This window comes from Artemia franciscana, chromosome 6 (assembly GCF_032884065.1).
Source record: "Artemia franciscana chromosome 6, ASM3288406v1, whole genome shotgun sequence".
NCBI lineage: Eukaryota > Metazoa > Arthropoda > Branchiopoda > Anostraca > Artemiidae > Artemia > Artemia franciscana.
Window position 1 is genome coordinate 31,509,956 of NC_088868.1, and position 14,521 is coordinate 31,524,476.

General features: G+C 35.1%; 1 protein-coding gene across 1 annotated transcript in view; it reads left to right on the top strand.

Annotated features, from left to right (window-relative positions):
- Positions 1–2,455: 2,455 nt before the first annotated feature.
- Positions 2,456–14,521, top strand: part of LOC136028542 (DIS3-like exonuclease 2) — a gene marked incomplete at its 5' end in the record, with an annotated part of 34,073 nt that continues 22,007 nt past the window's right edge. The window contains 3 exons of the mRNA XM_065706390.1: positions 2,456–2,704; positions 10,830–11,060; positions 13,502–13,695. Coding sequence (XP_065562462.1) covers positions 2,456–2,704; positions 10,830–11,060; positions 13,502–13,695 — 674 coding nt within the window. The remainder of the gene's footprint in view (positions 2,705–10,829; positions 11,061–13,501; positions 13,696–14,521) is intronic.

A 14,521-nucleotide genomic window follows, 5' to 3' on the forward strand; every position in this document is an offset into this window, starting at 1 on the left:
AAAGAGAAATCATCAATGCAACAGCACAAACACATAAAAAAAAAAAAAAAGTTGAAAGTTTTACTGTTGTATTTTTGTGACCCCTTAATTAAATTAAAATATTAAAAATTAACCATGACCCATTAACTAAATTATTAATTAAAAATAATAAAAATTAAAATTGCAGCTATGTAAGACCATGTGTGTTGTATGTATGTCCAGTTTGGTATCCGAGACTACCACAGGATTAATATGACAGTCTGGACACGATACAAAAAGAGCCTTTAAAGTTATACTTAGGTTACTTAGATTTATACTTATATACTTAGATTTAGTTAGGCCGTAAATAATAAAGAATCGTAAAATTATACATGTGCTGTAAATAATAAAGAGCCGTAAAAATTATACTTGGGGTGAAAATAATAAAGGGGCCCAATATTTTAAGCCACCTGATGTACCAATGGCTCTAACTCATTAATTTAAAATTAATTATTTCCTCAGCCTGTATATTCTTTTTCTACAATTACTATTCTTCAGAGTACCGTAGAAGTAATAAAATTCTTCAAATTATTTTCTTCAGAGTACCAAAGACAGCGAAAATTGAATTTGATTTTTCGTATGGGTTAAATGGAAACTTGAACAACCGTATGTATTTTAAAAAATTATGAAAAATCGGGAATTTGATTAATGATAGAATAGACTTTCAAATGCAATTATGCAGTTTTCGGTAGCAGTGTGTGCCAAATTAAATAAAGAAACGTCGATGAAAAATCAGCTAAAAACTATATTTTTAGCCAAAATATAGGCCAAAAAAAGAAAGTATAGGATTCCTATGAAGGTGTTACGGATGAAAAACTTTGTCCAGTTCAACTAATTAGTTTTATTGTTTGTTTTCACCAATCAGTGTGATATTATTGCAGAAAATATGGTTTTTGTCATCTATTATTGCATAATATTTACACCCATTTGTTATTTACGGGCCAATTGTAATTACGGCCGAAACTACTGCAGTAATGTTGTCCCAAGTCTTAAAGTCTGTGCTTTGCAGCTATGTAAGGCCCTGTGTGTAGTATGTACGTCCAGCTTGGCATCTAGGACTAACGTAGCAGACTTGACACGACACGAAAAGACCCTTAAAAATTATACTTTGGCCGTAAATAATAAAGAGCCATAAAAATTATACTTGCGCGTAAATAATACAAAGCTGTGAAAATTCGGAACAATTAGAAAAAATGAGGTATTTGTAACTTACGTACTGGTGATCAGATCTTAATGAAATTTGATATCTAGAAGGATCTTGTGCTTTAAAACTCTCATTTTAAATCCCGACCAGATCCAGTGACATTGAAGGGAGTTGGAGGGGGAGGCCGGAATTCTTGGAAAACGTGAAATCGAGGTATCTTACGAATGGGTGATCGGATCTCAATGAAACTTGATATATAGAAGAATCTTATGTTTAAGATGCTCCATTTTCAATTGGAATCGGATCCGGGGACATAGAGGGTTGGGGGGGGAACAGAAATCTTGAAAACTGAAATCTTGGAAAACGCTTAGAGTGGAGATATCGGGATCCTCAAGTTATAGATACGAGATTTGCATAATTGGTACGGATCCGTTCTCTTTGGGGGAGCTGGGGGTTGTTAATTTGGAAAACTTAGAAAAATTGAGGTATTTTTAACTTAAGAACGGGTGACCGGATCTTAATGAAATCTGATATTTAGAAGGAACTTATATCTCAGAACTCTTGTTTGAAATCCCGACCAGATCTGTTGACATTGGAGGGGGGAGCTGGAAACCAGAAATTTTGCAAAATGCTTATAAATGTCATAGTTACGTGACTGACGTAACCGGACTGGATCCACTCTCTTTGGGGGAGTTAGATGGTGGTGTTCAGTGCTTTGGCGAGTTTGGTGCTTCTGGACGTGCTAGGACGATGAAAATTGGTAGGTGTGTCAGGGAGCTGCACAAATTGACTTGTTAAAGTCGTTTTCCTCGATTCGAACATCTTGGGGGAGGGGAGGCTGAAGGGAAAGGAAAAATTAGAAAAATTGAGGTATTTTTAACTTGCGAGTGGGTGATTGGACCTTAATGAATTTTGATATTTAGAAGGACCTCGTGACTCAAAGCTCTTATTTTAAATCCCGAGCGGCATTAAGCCTCTAATTTTCCTTTTAAAGCAATCTATTGATTCTTAGAATTTTGCTAGAGCTCATACCATATGAGCTCTTGGCTCTTCCGACCTCGTCACAAGTGCCATTTGAGCTCTTAGATCTTGTTTATTGTTAACGTCTAAAGTACCGAGAGCTAGAAAGCGATTTCCAGCTAACATTCAGTATTGGTACAACTTCCTGGAGAGGTATTTTTTGCCCGATCTGTTCTGGGAACTCTCCATCCCCCTCTTTTATGAGTAGAGTAATTTTCTGGAAAGAACCGAGTAAGTCAAACGACAGGTGAACTATTGGAATAAGAGTTGTAAATATGCTCTTTTCTGCTTGGTCGAATATTGACTGTTTATATTTTGATTCATTTTAGAAATCAGTGTGTGTTCACAATTGACCCCAGCACAGCTCGCGATTTAGATGATGCCGTATCTTGCATTCCCCTAGGTGATGACAGGTATCGAATTGGTGTTCATATTGCAGATGTCAGTTTCTTTGTCAAAGAGAATACTCCTTTAGACTCAGCTGCTAGTCACCGAGGAACTAGCGTCTATCTGGTTCAAAAGGTGGGCGGCTTTATGCATTCTTTCTTTTTCTTTCTTTACGCTTTCTTTTTAAATAACAATGAATAGTGGTATAGTTATTTTTTTATTGTAGGAATATTTTGAGTTAAAAGTAAAAGTTTATATTCATAAGCTCAATTATGCAAAAATGGAGGGGTGAGGACAGCCCTCGTCCATCTCTTCATAGTGCAACACCATACCATGTTTATGCAATATCTCGTGGGAAATCCATGGCCTTAAGATGTATTCTTGTCCTGTAAACACACTTATATCCCCCCCACCGCCCCTCCGCTACGTTTTGTTTGATAATGTATTTTCAAGTTCTTTCTATTTACTTTTTATTTTGGGCTGTGTTTCTGTATAATCCTTTCCGAAATCATGGATCTTCGTTTTCCCTCATTTATTGGACCTGACCCTTCCCAGCATCCCATGACTTTTGCAATTTCCCCCCTAGTTCCATATATTAACCCTAACAGTATGTAGAATAGGTTAATTTGTCAGAAGATCAGTTGAAGGGGTCATTATCATTTAGTAAAGTCGATTTTCTCTTTTTGGGGGGGGGGAAGAAAAAGATTAACCTTTAAACTAGCTGGTAACTGAAGTAAAGTAAACAAAATCTTTCACAATTTATAGATAGATATATAGATTTAGATAGATAGATTTATTCACACGAAAGCCTAATTGGGCCATGGTGACATACACAAAACAAGCGAAAAAATACAGCAACAAAACATAGACTGAAAAGACACTAAAACAAATTATTTAAGAAAATCATCACGATATCTCATACCTACTCGGACAAACTTTCCAATATTATTAATATTTAAGTAACACTCAAAATTACACTTCTCAAAAAGTAACACTTCTCAAAATTTCCAAAATCCAATCTATATTTTTGAAACTACGTCCTTTATGCTTAACGTTTCTGGACCCAAGTTTGGGTGCGAAGGGTGGATTTGTTGTGTAATTTTACAAAAGAAAAAGAAACTAGACCTACGTTGCCCGGGCAACGTGAAGTGTTGCGGCAACCTTTGTCTGGCTTCGCCGGCTAAAGTGTTGCGAGAGCAACACTTTGGTTTTGTTTTTTTGCTACCGATCAGTAACCACATGATCCAAGGCTATTCCTCAGCGTTGAAAAAACAAAATTTTATCGAAAGAAGGGACTAAATTGACTTTGCAGCCAGATGAACTTTATCCTTTTCAATCGTAGACATCGTGACGGATAAAAACTCGGAACAATATCTTATATAATCTAGTTGGTATTATAAAGCTTTCCCTAACTTTTCAGGATCAAAATACCATAGATGACATTCTATTAATTATTACGAAACATCTCATTGTTTCACATTCTCGTTTGTGCTTGTTTCTTCACTATCGGTTAAATGATGAACTTGTCAGCCTATCGAAGTTTTTAAAACGGTATGTTCAAACAAGAACGCAATCAGTTATCACATGACCAAAGGCTTTTCCTCAGCGTTGGAAAAAAACAACTACAAAATAATATCGAAAGAAGGGACTAAATTGATTTTGCAGCCAGTTGAAGTTTATCCTTTTCAATCGTAGACATCGTGACGGGTGAAAACTTGGAACAATATCTTATATAATCTAGTTGGTATTATAAAGCTATCCGTAACTTTTCAGGATTAAAATACCATAGGTGACACTAATTATTGCGAAACTACCTCATTGTTTTACGTTATCGTTTGTACCCGTTGTGTAAACACCTAATTCTGTCAGATTTAAAGAGATCGAATACAATGTGCACCAATTTACACAAATTTCTAGCCCAAAGTGAACAGATTCTTACTTACAAGTCCCTCTCCCGTGATAGACATCAGGTTCACCGGAAACAAATAAATGGTTACACCAACTAGCAAAAGTTGCAAACCCCTCATCACTGAAGATGATTGTAGCCCAACAGCCGATTATTACTTACATTTATTACACTGAATTATTACACTGGAACCAAATTGGTTTAACCATCAAAAACACCGGAAACAAATAATAGGTACACCAACTAGCAAAAGCGGCAAACCCCTCATTGCCGAAGATGATTATGAGCTAACAGCCGTTTCTCGCCCAAAGTCAACCGATTCTTACTTATAAGTCCCTCTCCCATGAAAGTTCCCGTGAAAGTTCTCCTGTCAAGTTCACCGGAAACGAATAAATGGGTACACCAACTAGCATAGTTGCAAACCCCTCATTGCTGAAGTTGATTGTAGCCTAACAGCAGATTATTACTTACAAGTCCCCTACATGTCTTACCACTGGAACCAAATTGGTTTTACCATCAAATACACCGGAAACAAATGGTAGATACACCAACTAGCAAAAGTTGCTAACCCCTCATTGCCTAAGTTGATTATTACCTAAAAGCCAACTGTTGCTTACAAGTCCTCTATATTTCTCACAATTTGTGTCGGCCTAGATTTCGTTTCAATGTGTACCTTACTACTGAAGTTGTCAACCCCTTGAAACTTTCAAACTGGTATACCTCATGAAGGAATTTTTTGTACCAAAAAAGTGGTGTGATATACTTTGATCAGCTCATTAAGAGCTATCGATTGCCATCGAAAAAAAAATTCTATCTGTCTTAGTTCAAAAGTTGATTTTTTTTTGCCGTGGGCCAACTTTCTAACGTCACTACTTAGAAAGGAGCCAAGGATAAGCTCCAATTTCTTTAGCAATGAGAGATCTTTTAAAGTTTGATAGGCACATCTGATACCATTTCTCTACTGCAATTCCAAGTCCGAAAAACCGAATGATAAACTCAGCTGAAATCACGAACAGAAATGGATAGAAACAATAGATGGAAGCACTTTCGGACCCGTGAGAAAATGCCACGTTTTCGCTTCTGTAAATTTTCTATTTATCACTCAAAGAAGATATATTGGCTGTGGGGCCGGGTAACTGCCGCATACATTTAACACTTATAGATTTTAGTCCATCTTCAATTTGAAAGTTGTGCCTGCCTGCTTGGCTGCTAGAACGGAGCTTTCCACTCGAAAGCAGAAACATGCTTTGATGAAACGAAAGATTGGCTGCACAAAATCAGATACTCCTCTCTGACATAGGCTATATGATTCCACTTCACTTCGCACACCATAGGCTCTGGCTCGAGGACAAGCAAAAATCATCCTTTTTTGCCCCAGGCAAGAGTTCTGCGGAACTTTCCAAAATGTAATGTCATATTCATCAATCCAGCCTGAGGTTCACAGTTTTCGTAAAAACCGCAAAGGTTAGACCCTTACCAGTTTCCAGGAACAAGCTGAGATTGGACGCATAAAAAAAAAAAAAAAAAAAAAAAAAAAAAAAAAAAAAAAAAAAAAACGGGACAAAACCAAAGTGTTGCTCTCGCAACGCAACAAAAGCTGAGAAATGTACTTCTATCGCTCCTCTATCCCTTCAGTCGGGAAAAAGAAAATTGATCGACAAAATATGTTATTAAATGCATCTGCATCATAAAAAAAAGTTGTTGTTCTCAGTATTATTGTGCAAATTTTAAGTCATTTGTAAAAAAAATTCAAATTAAATAAAAGGGCCATCATGTTGCAAAAGCCGTCGCGCATCGCCATCTTTAAAAAAAGTCTTTGAATTTGATCAAGGTTTATTCCTTTTTCTTTGTTAAAAGAAAAATTTTTGATAAAAACATAGTTGGTGTTGACCAATAGAAATGATGGTAAAACACTTAGCGGTTAACACTCAATTTTACGTATTCTGAATTTCTGATAAATTAGGAATCTTTTCAAATTTGTTAAGTATTCTCTTACCTTTAATTGACTAATACCTATTGGCGTATCAGTGTCATCGCAGAAGGACTCAAATGTTCAATTCAAGCTTGTTGGGGGGAAATGGGGACGCAGGGTCAAACACAATAAAGAAGTATTTTGTCCCTCTTTGGGACATATTATCCCTCTGTATATCCCTCTCATATCCTACTGGCAGTAGTTTGTCAAAGACGATATAAGTGGGACAGACATTGAAAAAAGGTAAAGACAAAGAGAGAAAAGACAGGAAAAAAGAGCTATCATTTCTCAACGCAATATAATCCCTTTCAAGGAATTAGGGATTATTTGTAATACAGATATAATAATATAATATTATTAGACATACTACATATAATATACAAGACAAATTGATCACTATCTTCTAATACTCCTTATTTTTTACTAAAACTAAGTAGGGTCAGTCAGAATCTAGCTAAGTTTAAAAACTATATTAATTCAAGATCTTGCTGGAATTTGATTTACTTCACTCAGAACAGGGTATTTATTGTACTGGTGAGCATGGGATTTATTTTAAAGTTAACGGTTAATGCATATTTTATTTTTCTAGGTAATATATTGCATGTTTGCTGCTAGCTTTTTGTCCATAAGTTTATGGCTTCCCTCATTTTAAATCTTATTTTATTTGCTATTTTGCACTGTTTCGTGAGTTTTAAAGTTTAGACATTAAAAATGCTTGTTTTAAGGCAAATTTGGAAAAATACATTTAATTAGTGTTTTAATTAGCGTTTAATTTAATCAGTGTTTAATTTAAATTGTGAAAATGTTGCCGTGAATGTCCGAAATTGGTAAAAGTCAACAATCACTGGTGAATGTTTGAAGCAGGTTTTTTTTTTCTCTCCTTAGATTAGTCAGTGTTGCCTGTCAACTTTTTCAGTTTAATGCAAGGTTTGATGAAGACAGGTTAATTTGGGCTAGGTTAGCTTAGGTTTTTACTCCGTTTCTGATATTTTTAACCAAATTTATTTTAATCTAACGTAACTTTAACTTTTACCATCATAGCTTGGATAAGACTAAAGAGCTGACTTGTGAAGCTAATTGAATCCAAGCAGAAAAAAGGAACATATATAATAAATAGTAATAATAATAATAATAATAATAATAATATATATATATATATATATATATATATATATATATATATATATATATATATATATATATATATGTATAATGAACAACACGTAAAAACTATGGGGTAGCAGCTAATGTTGTAGCCCCCCCCCCCCTCTTTGGGTCCCATTCTCCTTTCTCAAGTGTAAGTACTCGATGAGATTATACACATAAATCATAATTTACAAGGAAATAATCAACACTATTTTTATTATCTGGTTTCAAAATGGACTAGAAATTTTTTTTTTTCGAAGATATATGAAAATAAGTGGAAACGATGGGTGTAAAATGGATAGGAATTACTTAACATAAGTCAGTGAGCAGAGGAAAACAAGTTAAAAAAAATCATGTAGTGTGAAGCCAGATCCGTTTTTGCTTTCGTTCTCAGATATTCATAGATTTTCGGATTTGAATTTCTACTTTTTAGTCGTTTTTTCTATATTCATGGTTTTGACTTTTCAGTCTTCTACACTTTGAGTTTTTATTTCAATTTTGATCCAATTTTGATGTAAAAAGATATGTATCGAGGTCAATCAAATATTGAAAAGTATCATTATCTGCCCTCAGTAGTCTCTCTCTCTTTCTCTCTTAGTCTCTCTCTCCCTCTCTCTCTTTCTCTTTTTCCCTCTTAGTTCATTTGCCCCATTTATTTTGTTTCTTACTGTTTCGTCCAAATCAAGAAACCATAAATAATGACGAAGACCACACTGCCTTTCCATAATACAACAACAAAAGAGAGAATAATGAGGACTTTTTTCCCAAGACAGTGAACCAACAAAACCTATTTGAATATTTCGGCCCTATAACTAAGGGCGAAAAGTTCAAAACGAAACGAACGAAAAGTTCAGCCAAGTCTTGGCTGAACTTTTCGTTAAGAAGTAATGATGCCAGGGCTATTTTAAAATAAAAAATGGATTTTTAACTGAGAACTTTTATTGTAAGTGTTTTATTGTTTTTATTTTTTCTTTGCTGAAGACGACCCTTAGATATAGGGCCGAAATATTCAAATAGGTTTTGTTGGTTCACTGTCTTGGGAAAAAATTCCTCATTATTCTCTCTTTTGTTGTTGTATTAAGAAACCATAAATACCAGGAATTGGATTACAAACTGTAGTCAAAGACAAAAACTATTTTACCCCCCCCCCCCCACGGTAAAAAAAAGGTATCAGTTGGTTCTTTGAAGGTTTTATTTGCTAAATTTTTTGGGGTCTCGAAAATCGCTTTGCTTAAATTTCGGTAGTTGTCAGTACGTTGGAGACAATGTAATTACCATTGTTAGAATTTTACTTCTACTTCATATTTTGGTTAAAATATTTATATTTAAAAAAATTCATATACATAATTCACAAAAATAAATATATTCTTTAACATCACTGGCTACACATGAAACACGATTAAACAGCAAAGAAAAATAATAATAATAAAAAAGCGAGGATAATTTTCAGCCAGTTAACACAACAGAAAGGTAAATCAGGTGTTTCGATAAAGATCTCCGCCAAGTCGTCATCAGTGCCAAATAAAAAAAAAAAAAAACTAAAAGAAAAACTAACCCTTTGAAGTTTAATCACACAGAATAAAACAAAGTGACTGGCGAACAAAGCAAGTTACAAGTCAAAGATCATTCAAAAATGTGAATTTTTGGATCGGATTCTTTTTTGGCGATTAGTGCAGACTGTCCACCTAAGTTATTGTAATTAAGACAATTAATTGGTTATTTTAGTGAAGGAATTTTAGTTTACCCGATTTGTATTAAATCGCCACAAGTAGGGTTTATAGAAATATCCCCATCTTCTCTGTTTAAAGCGAGGTCTTTATATGTTTTTTTTTTTTTTTTTCAATTGCTTCTCTAGAAAGCTGTGGTAAATTATTTACTTTGGTAAATAAGGTTGACTCATCAAGAAGAACTAAATGATCTGGGTATTAAAAGTGTGGAGGGTTAGCTGGAACCCTCAGAGGAGGGCGTGGAGGGCTAGCTTAAGACCTTTTAGGAGGGCATGGAGAAGGCATCCATGCTTTTGGATACCCCCAGGTCATTTAATTTGTTTTGACGAGGCAACCATACTCCGTAAATGGTTTAAATATGACAGTTTTGATTCCGCGCTATCCCTCCACACTTTTGAATATCTAGATCGTTTAGCTCTTTTCGATGAGGTTGGTTTTCATTTACTTAGTTTTCATAGTAAATGGTTTATCAATATTTTAGGGAAACCGTCTTTGCCGAGTGGTTGGCACACTAGACTTGAAATTCCTTGTCCTTGAATACAGGGGCTCGATGTCGCTAGTTATATGGTGTGGAGCGGGGTCAGTCGCTTGACTCTGTAAGCTCAGCCAGACTCGACCCAGTTTTAAGTGGGTACCTGGAGAAATCTGGGAAAGGTAAAAAGGAACGGTGTGCGAAAGCACTGGGTGGCTTGCCCTCAACCCCCCATTGAACTTTCTAGCTGAAGGGCCATTGGGGGGGGGGGGTATATATAAAGATCTTGCTTTAAACTGAGAATGGGGACATCTTTATAAACACTATTTATAGCAATTTACTACAAAGAGATTGCCATAGCCTTGTTGCTGTTGAAGCCACATCTTTGTCTTTACTATCAAAACTTGTCAAGAATGGGTCTGAGAATGTGTGGTATTTAGGCTTTACTTGTTCACTCACTCAGCCATTCTTAAAGTAAATAAATATATAAAAACTTAAGAACAAAAATCTTGGTAATACTTTCCCCTCCCCTCTGGAAACAGTTCCTGGCGTTTTTGAATATCGGGAATTGTCTATTGAAGACGTTTAAACGCAACCAGTCATATTCTAATTTGGAAAAAGTTGGCTGGCTCTTCGCCAATTGTCCTGGTTGGGAAGGTTTCTGTTTAATTTCATATTTTTAAAAGTTGAATTTGTCCATCTCTAGTTTTAAATGCTGAGTAAAACTAATTATACGTTCCTTGAATATCCGCTTTTTATACGCTGGAAATAGTTGGCGAGAAAAATATTCTTAGCTTTGAATAGCGTACGCTTCGTAAGTGAAAGCCTATCAGCAGCTCTGAATTATCAAATGTCTATTTTATACGTCTAAATAGGTCTAGTTCTTACAGGGGTGAGGGGTAGCAAGGTTTTACTTCTCCAAATAATGAAGAGTAAAGAAAAGGCGTATATTTGTGCCATTGTTTTCCATTTTCCCGGGTTAGAAAAGGTATCTGCTCAATTCTTTATTTTGAAAAGTTGGATTTGTCCATTTTCAGGTTGTTCCAATGCTACCGAGGCTTCTTTGTGAACAATTATGTTCACTAAATCCTGGGGAAGACCGGCTAGCCTTCTCTGTTGAGTGGGTTGTGAATGGAGAGGGAGACATAGAGGAAGAATGGTTTGGACGAAGCGTTATAAAATCATGTGCGAAGTTAGCCTATGAGCACGCTCAGTCAATTATAGAGAATCCAGGAAAGAATGACTGGGCTCAAAATGAATTGCCTGAGGTAAGTTTTATTGTATAGTTCATTTGATGGATATGTCTGTAAGTGTTTAGTAGTTTTGTATGTTCAATTTATTTGTGTTTCCCTTTGTTTCTTTTTTAGTCCTGAATGTATTCAGTAAATGGCGATACGGAAAAGGACGTTCTTAGCGAAAGTCAGTCAGTCAATTATGAGACTGGTGCATACAAATTGTATGAGGTCTAGGATCTATTAACTAATCTATCACACTATAGCATGGGCTGATAGGCAATTTACAAGAGGGAGAAGACGTGCATTGCGAAGAAAAGCTGATTCAAATTTAATATTTGAATTTAATATTTAAAATTAGGAAGACGATCTATTTCGAAAGACGTCTCAAAGGGAAACGAAGATAACTCAGATATAGGATATTTAGCAAGTCTTTTGTGGTTTCATATGCATTATGGATATTACTTATTCTCTGGTTTGTGGTATGTGCATCCAGGTTCTTTTTAAAACAGACTAAGGGTATAGAGAACTGTATGTGTTGTATGTGTTTAGTAGGTTCTAGGTTCCTTCGCCTTTAAAATCAACTTCATTTTGATTTTGGAGGGGACACGGGTCTTTGAGCCCAAGTGTTACTCCTCTTATCATGCTCTTGGACTATCCTTGCGTGACTCAGATTTTGGCAAAGCCTGACATGATTACCACTTGAGAAGTATGTACTTTACGAGGGCGTCTATAATAGCATCATATCTGTAATTAGTATTTTCAAGGATCCTTATTAATTAACGTTAGCGGAACGTTTGCGCTGAATTATATACTTTGTTTGTTCTAATCTGGGAGTCATATTGTAGTCAAAGATTACTAATTATTAGAATTTAATCAATGTAATCATGTCCTAAATACTTCCTGAGTGATCACGATTTGGAAGATGTACAGCTTGTCTATAAGGGAAGGGGGGCAATATTATAGGGGACTTGGAATGCGGAATCCTACCTTAGGCCCTCCAATCATACAGACTAAAATTTTTACATGACTAATAATTCAGAAAAGTCTAACGCGACCATCATTTTTTTTTTTAAATAAACTCAATGTGCTTTGATTTTGGACGTCTGTATTGCAAATTGCAGCATTAGCCTTATATTTGTCATCCGTTGGTTTAGAAAACATTAAATGCCTTTTTTTGTGACGAAAAGCACATAAATAGAATTCAGGTGTGGGTACTTAAAAGAGGTCGGACTCAAGGGCCTCATTGCGGGCATTTCGATCATAAGGAATGAAAACCTCCTCGGACTAGGGTGTTACATAGTAACGTTTCTACTCAAATATATGTATGAAGCATCTTTTTTTCAGAATATTTGAATAATTCGAGGCACTTACCCCTAAGCCCTTATTATATCAGCCCCAAAGGCACGTTTTTTATTTTTTGACCGTTTTGGTTAAAGATGTATCTCGAAAATATTATTTGACGCCCTTGAGCACAGAGGTGGCAGAATTCCCTCTTTCGGCCAAATATGCGACCTAATCAGCTTTTCCTGAAATTTCTAGGCTCATCTGTTTTAGTGATGAAGCAAGGGAGAAAGAGGATGCACTAGAGATATATGTCGCTTTACTAAGCTATTTTCAATGTGTTGTCTATGGTTTGTAGTTTGATAAGAAACACAGTCAGTGGTAGCTGCAGTTGTTAATAAATAAAAACATATGCTACTTTAATCCTTAATGAATATTGGTTTAGATGCTCGTATGATATAAAAATCAGATGACTTCGAGTGCCCAATTGCAAATTCAGTTGGGGTTGCCTTTGGGGCTGAGCAAATTCAACCCACTCATAGATTGGGCGCTTGTTTTCCATTGTGATCAAAACTCGTGCCATTTTTTTTTCTTTTTTAATTTTTTTCAGGTTATTCTTCTTTTTTACTAAAATATTTTTTTATATATTAGTGTTTCTAGCTTGAAAAGCAGATTTTCAAAATTGACAACTTTTTGAAAGATTTATATTACAACTTGGATTTACAAATTTAAACAAAATAAAATGTCAAAAAACGGATACAATGTTTTGAACGAAAATATTGAACAAAAAAGTGATAAAAGATAGACTTTTAATAATCAGATAAAAATCGGAATATTTTTGTTTTGCATCCGGACGCCTCCATCTAAAAACAAGCTTCTTAATAAAAGTTCCTGTTTAAGTTACAATTAAATGTTTTTTTTGTCCACTGTTATTGTTTACAATTTTGTATCCGTTTTTCTGTATTTTTATTTGTTGAAATTTTTTGTTCAAGTCGGTCCTGTCACGTGAATTGTCTCTGTTTTTATGGCCTATTGAAGGGTTCAAATAAAATAAAGTCGTTAGATCTAATGTTCTTCTATTCATTTGTAATATGAACCATCTAATTAGTCTTCATCCTATTAAGTGTTTTTTTTTTACTTTATTGTAAATAAAGGTATTTTTCACTAATTGTTCATTAATATTTTTGTTTCAGATTCAGAAACCCTTTACAATTCACGATGTATGTGGTGTTGTAACGAATCTTCAAAAAATAGCGTGTAGCTTGCGTCAACGGCGCCATGCCTATGGCGCGCTTCGTTTGGATTTGCCAAGAATTGGCTGGACTCTTGACAGAGAAACAGGAATGCCTACTGGGTTTAGAATATATCAGTTAAAAGATAGTAATAGGTTTGTCTTTTTTTCTCTCTAGAATTAAAACACAGTACAAAAAATGCAGTTTTACTTAGGTTAACAGAAACTTAGAACACCATGAAATCATTAATAAGCTGTTTAATGATGCTGAAACAAAAATTAAAAAAAAAACGAATTAAAATATAAATTTAGATGGCACAGGTGTTTTTATGGGGTTTGGGGGCTTGCATTGCTAGGGTTCGAGTCGTACTATATAACTATAAAACCAAAACCCTTTGAAGATGCCTTCAAATACAGGGAAATACAAGAGGACTGAAAAAAATTATCTTGACGACCTCTTAGTCCGTTACTCAACAAGAAAACATGTCTTTTCATTGGTTAACATGAAATAATAATCCTACTTAGTACAAAATCGGCAAGTCTCCGTAACACCAAGCAGACCGTGAATCTGAACACTGCCACGATACCATAGAACGGGTAACAATTTCTCCGGAGTTTTTACACTCAGGCTCAGTTAATTTCCGGATGTTCAAGCGAGAACATGTTTTTTTTAGGACTGAAGCCTAAAGGTATGGGACTATACTTCACTGTTGCACAGTCAATAGGTATCACTAAAATGTGAAAGCCTACAACTTTATATGGTAAATATACTCCATTTTGTCCCCTGGCTCAGATGCTCAGTTAGAAATTCCAGAAAATGTTTTCTTTTTTTTGGGGGGGAAGGGGGTAGGATCTTCGAATTTTGTGTTTGGGTGAAAGTGGTAAACTAGTTTTTCTCTGGCCCTCCTCAAACTGAGTACGCAATTTTTTTCATTATCTCCTTTTTGTTTTTTATTTTAGGTTCTTTGACTAGTAATAAATA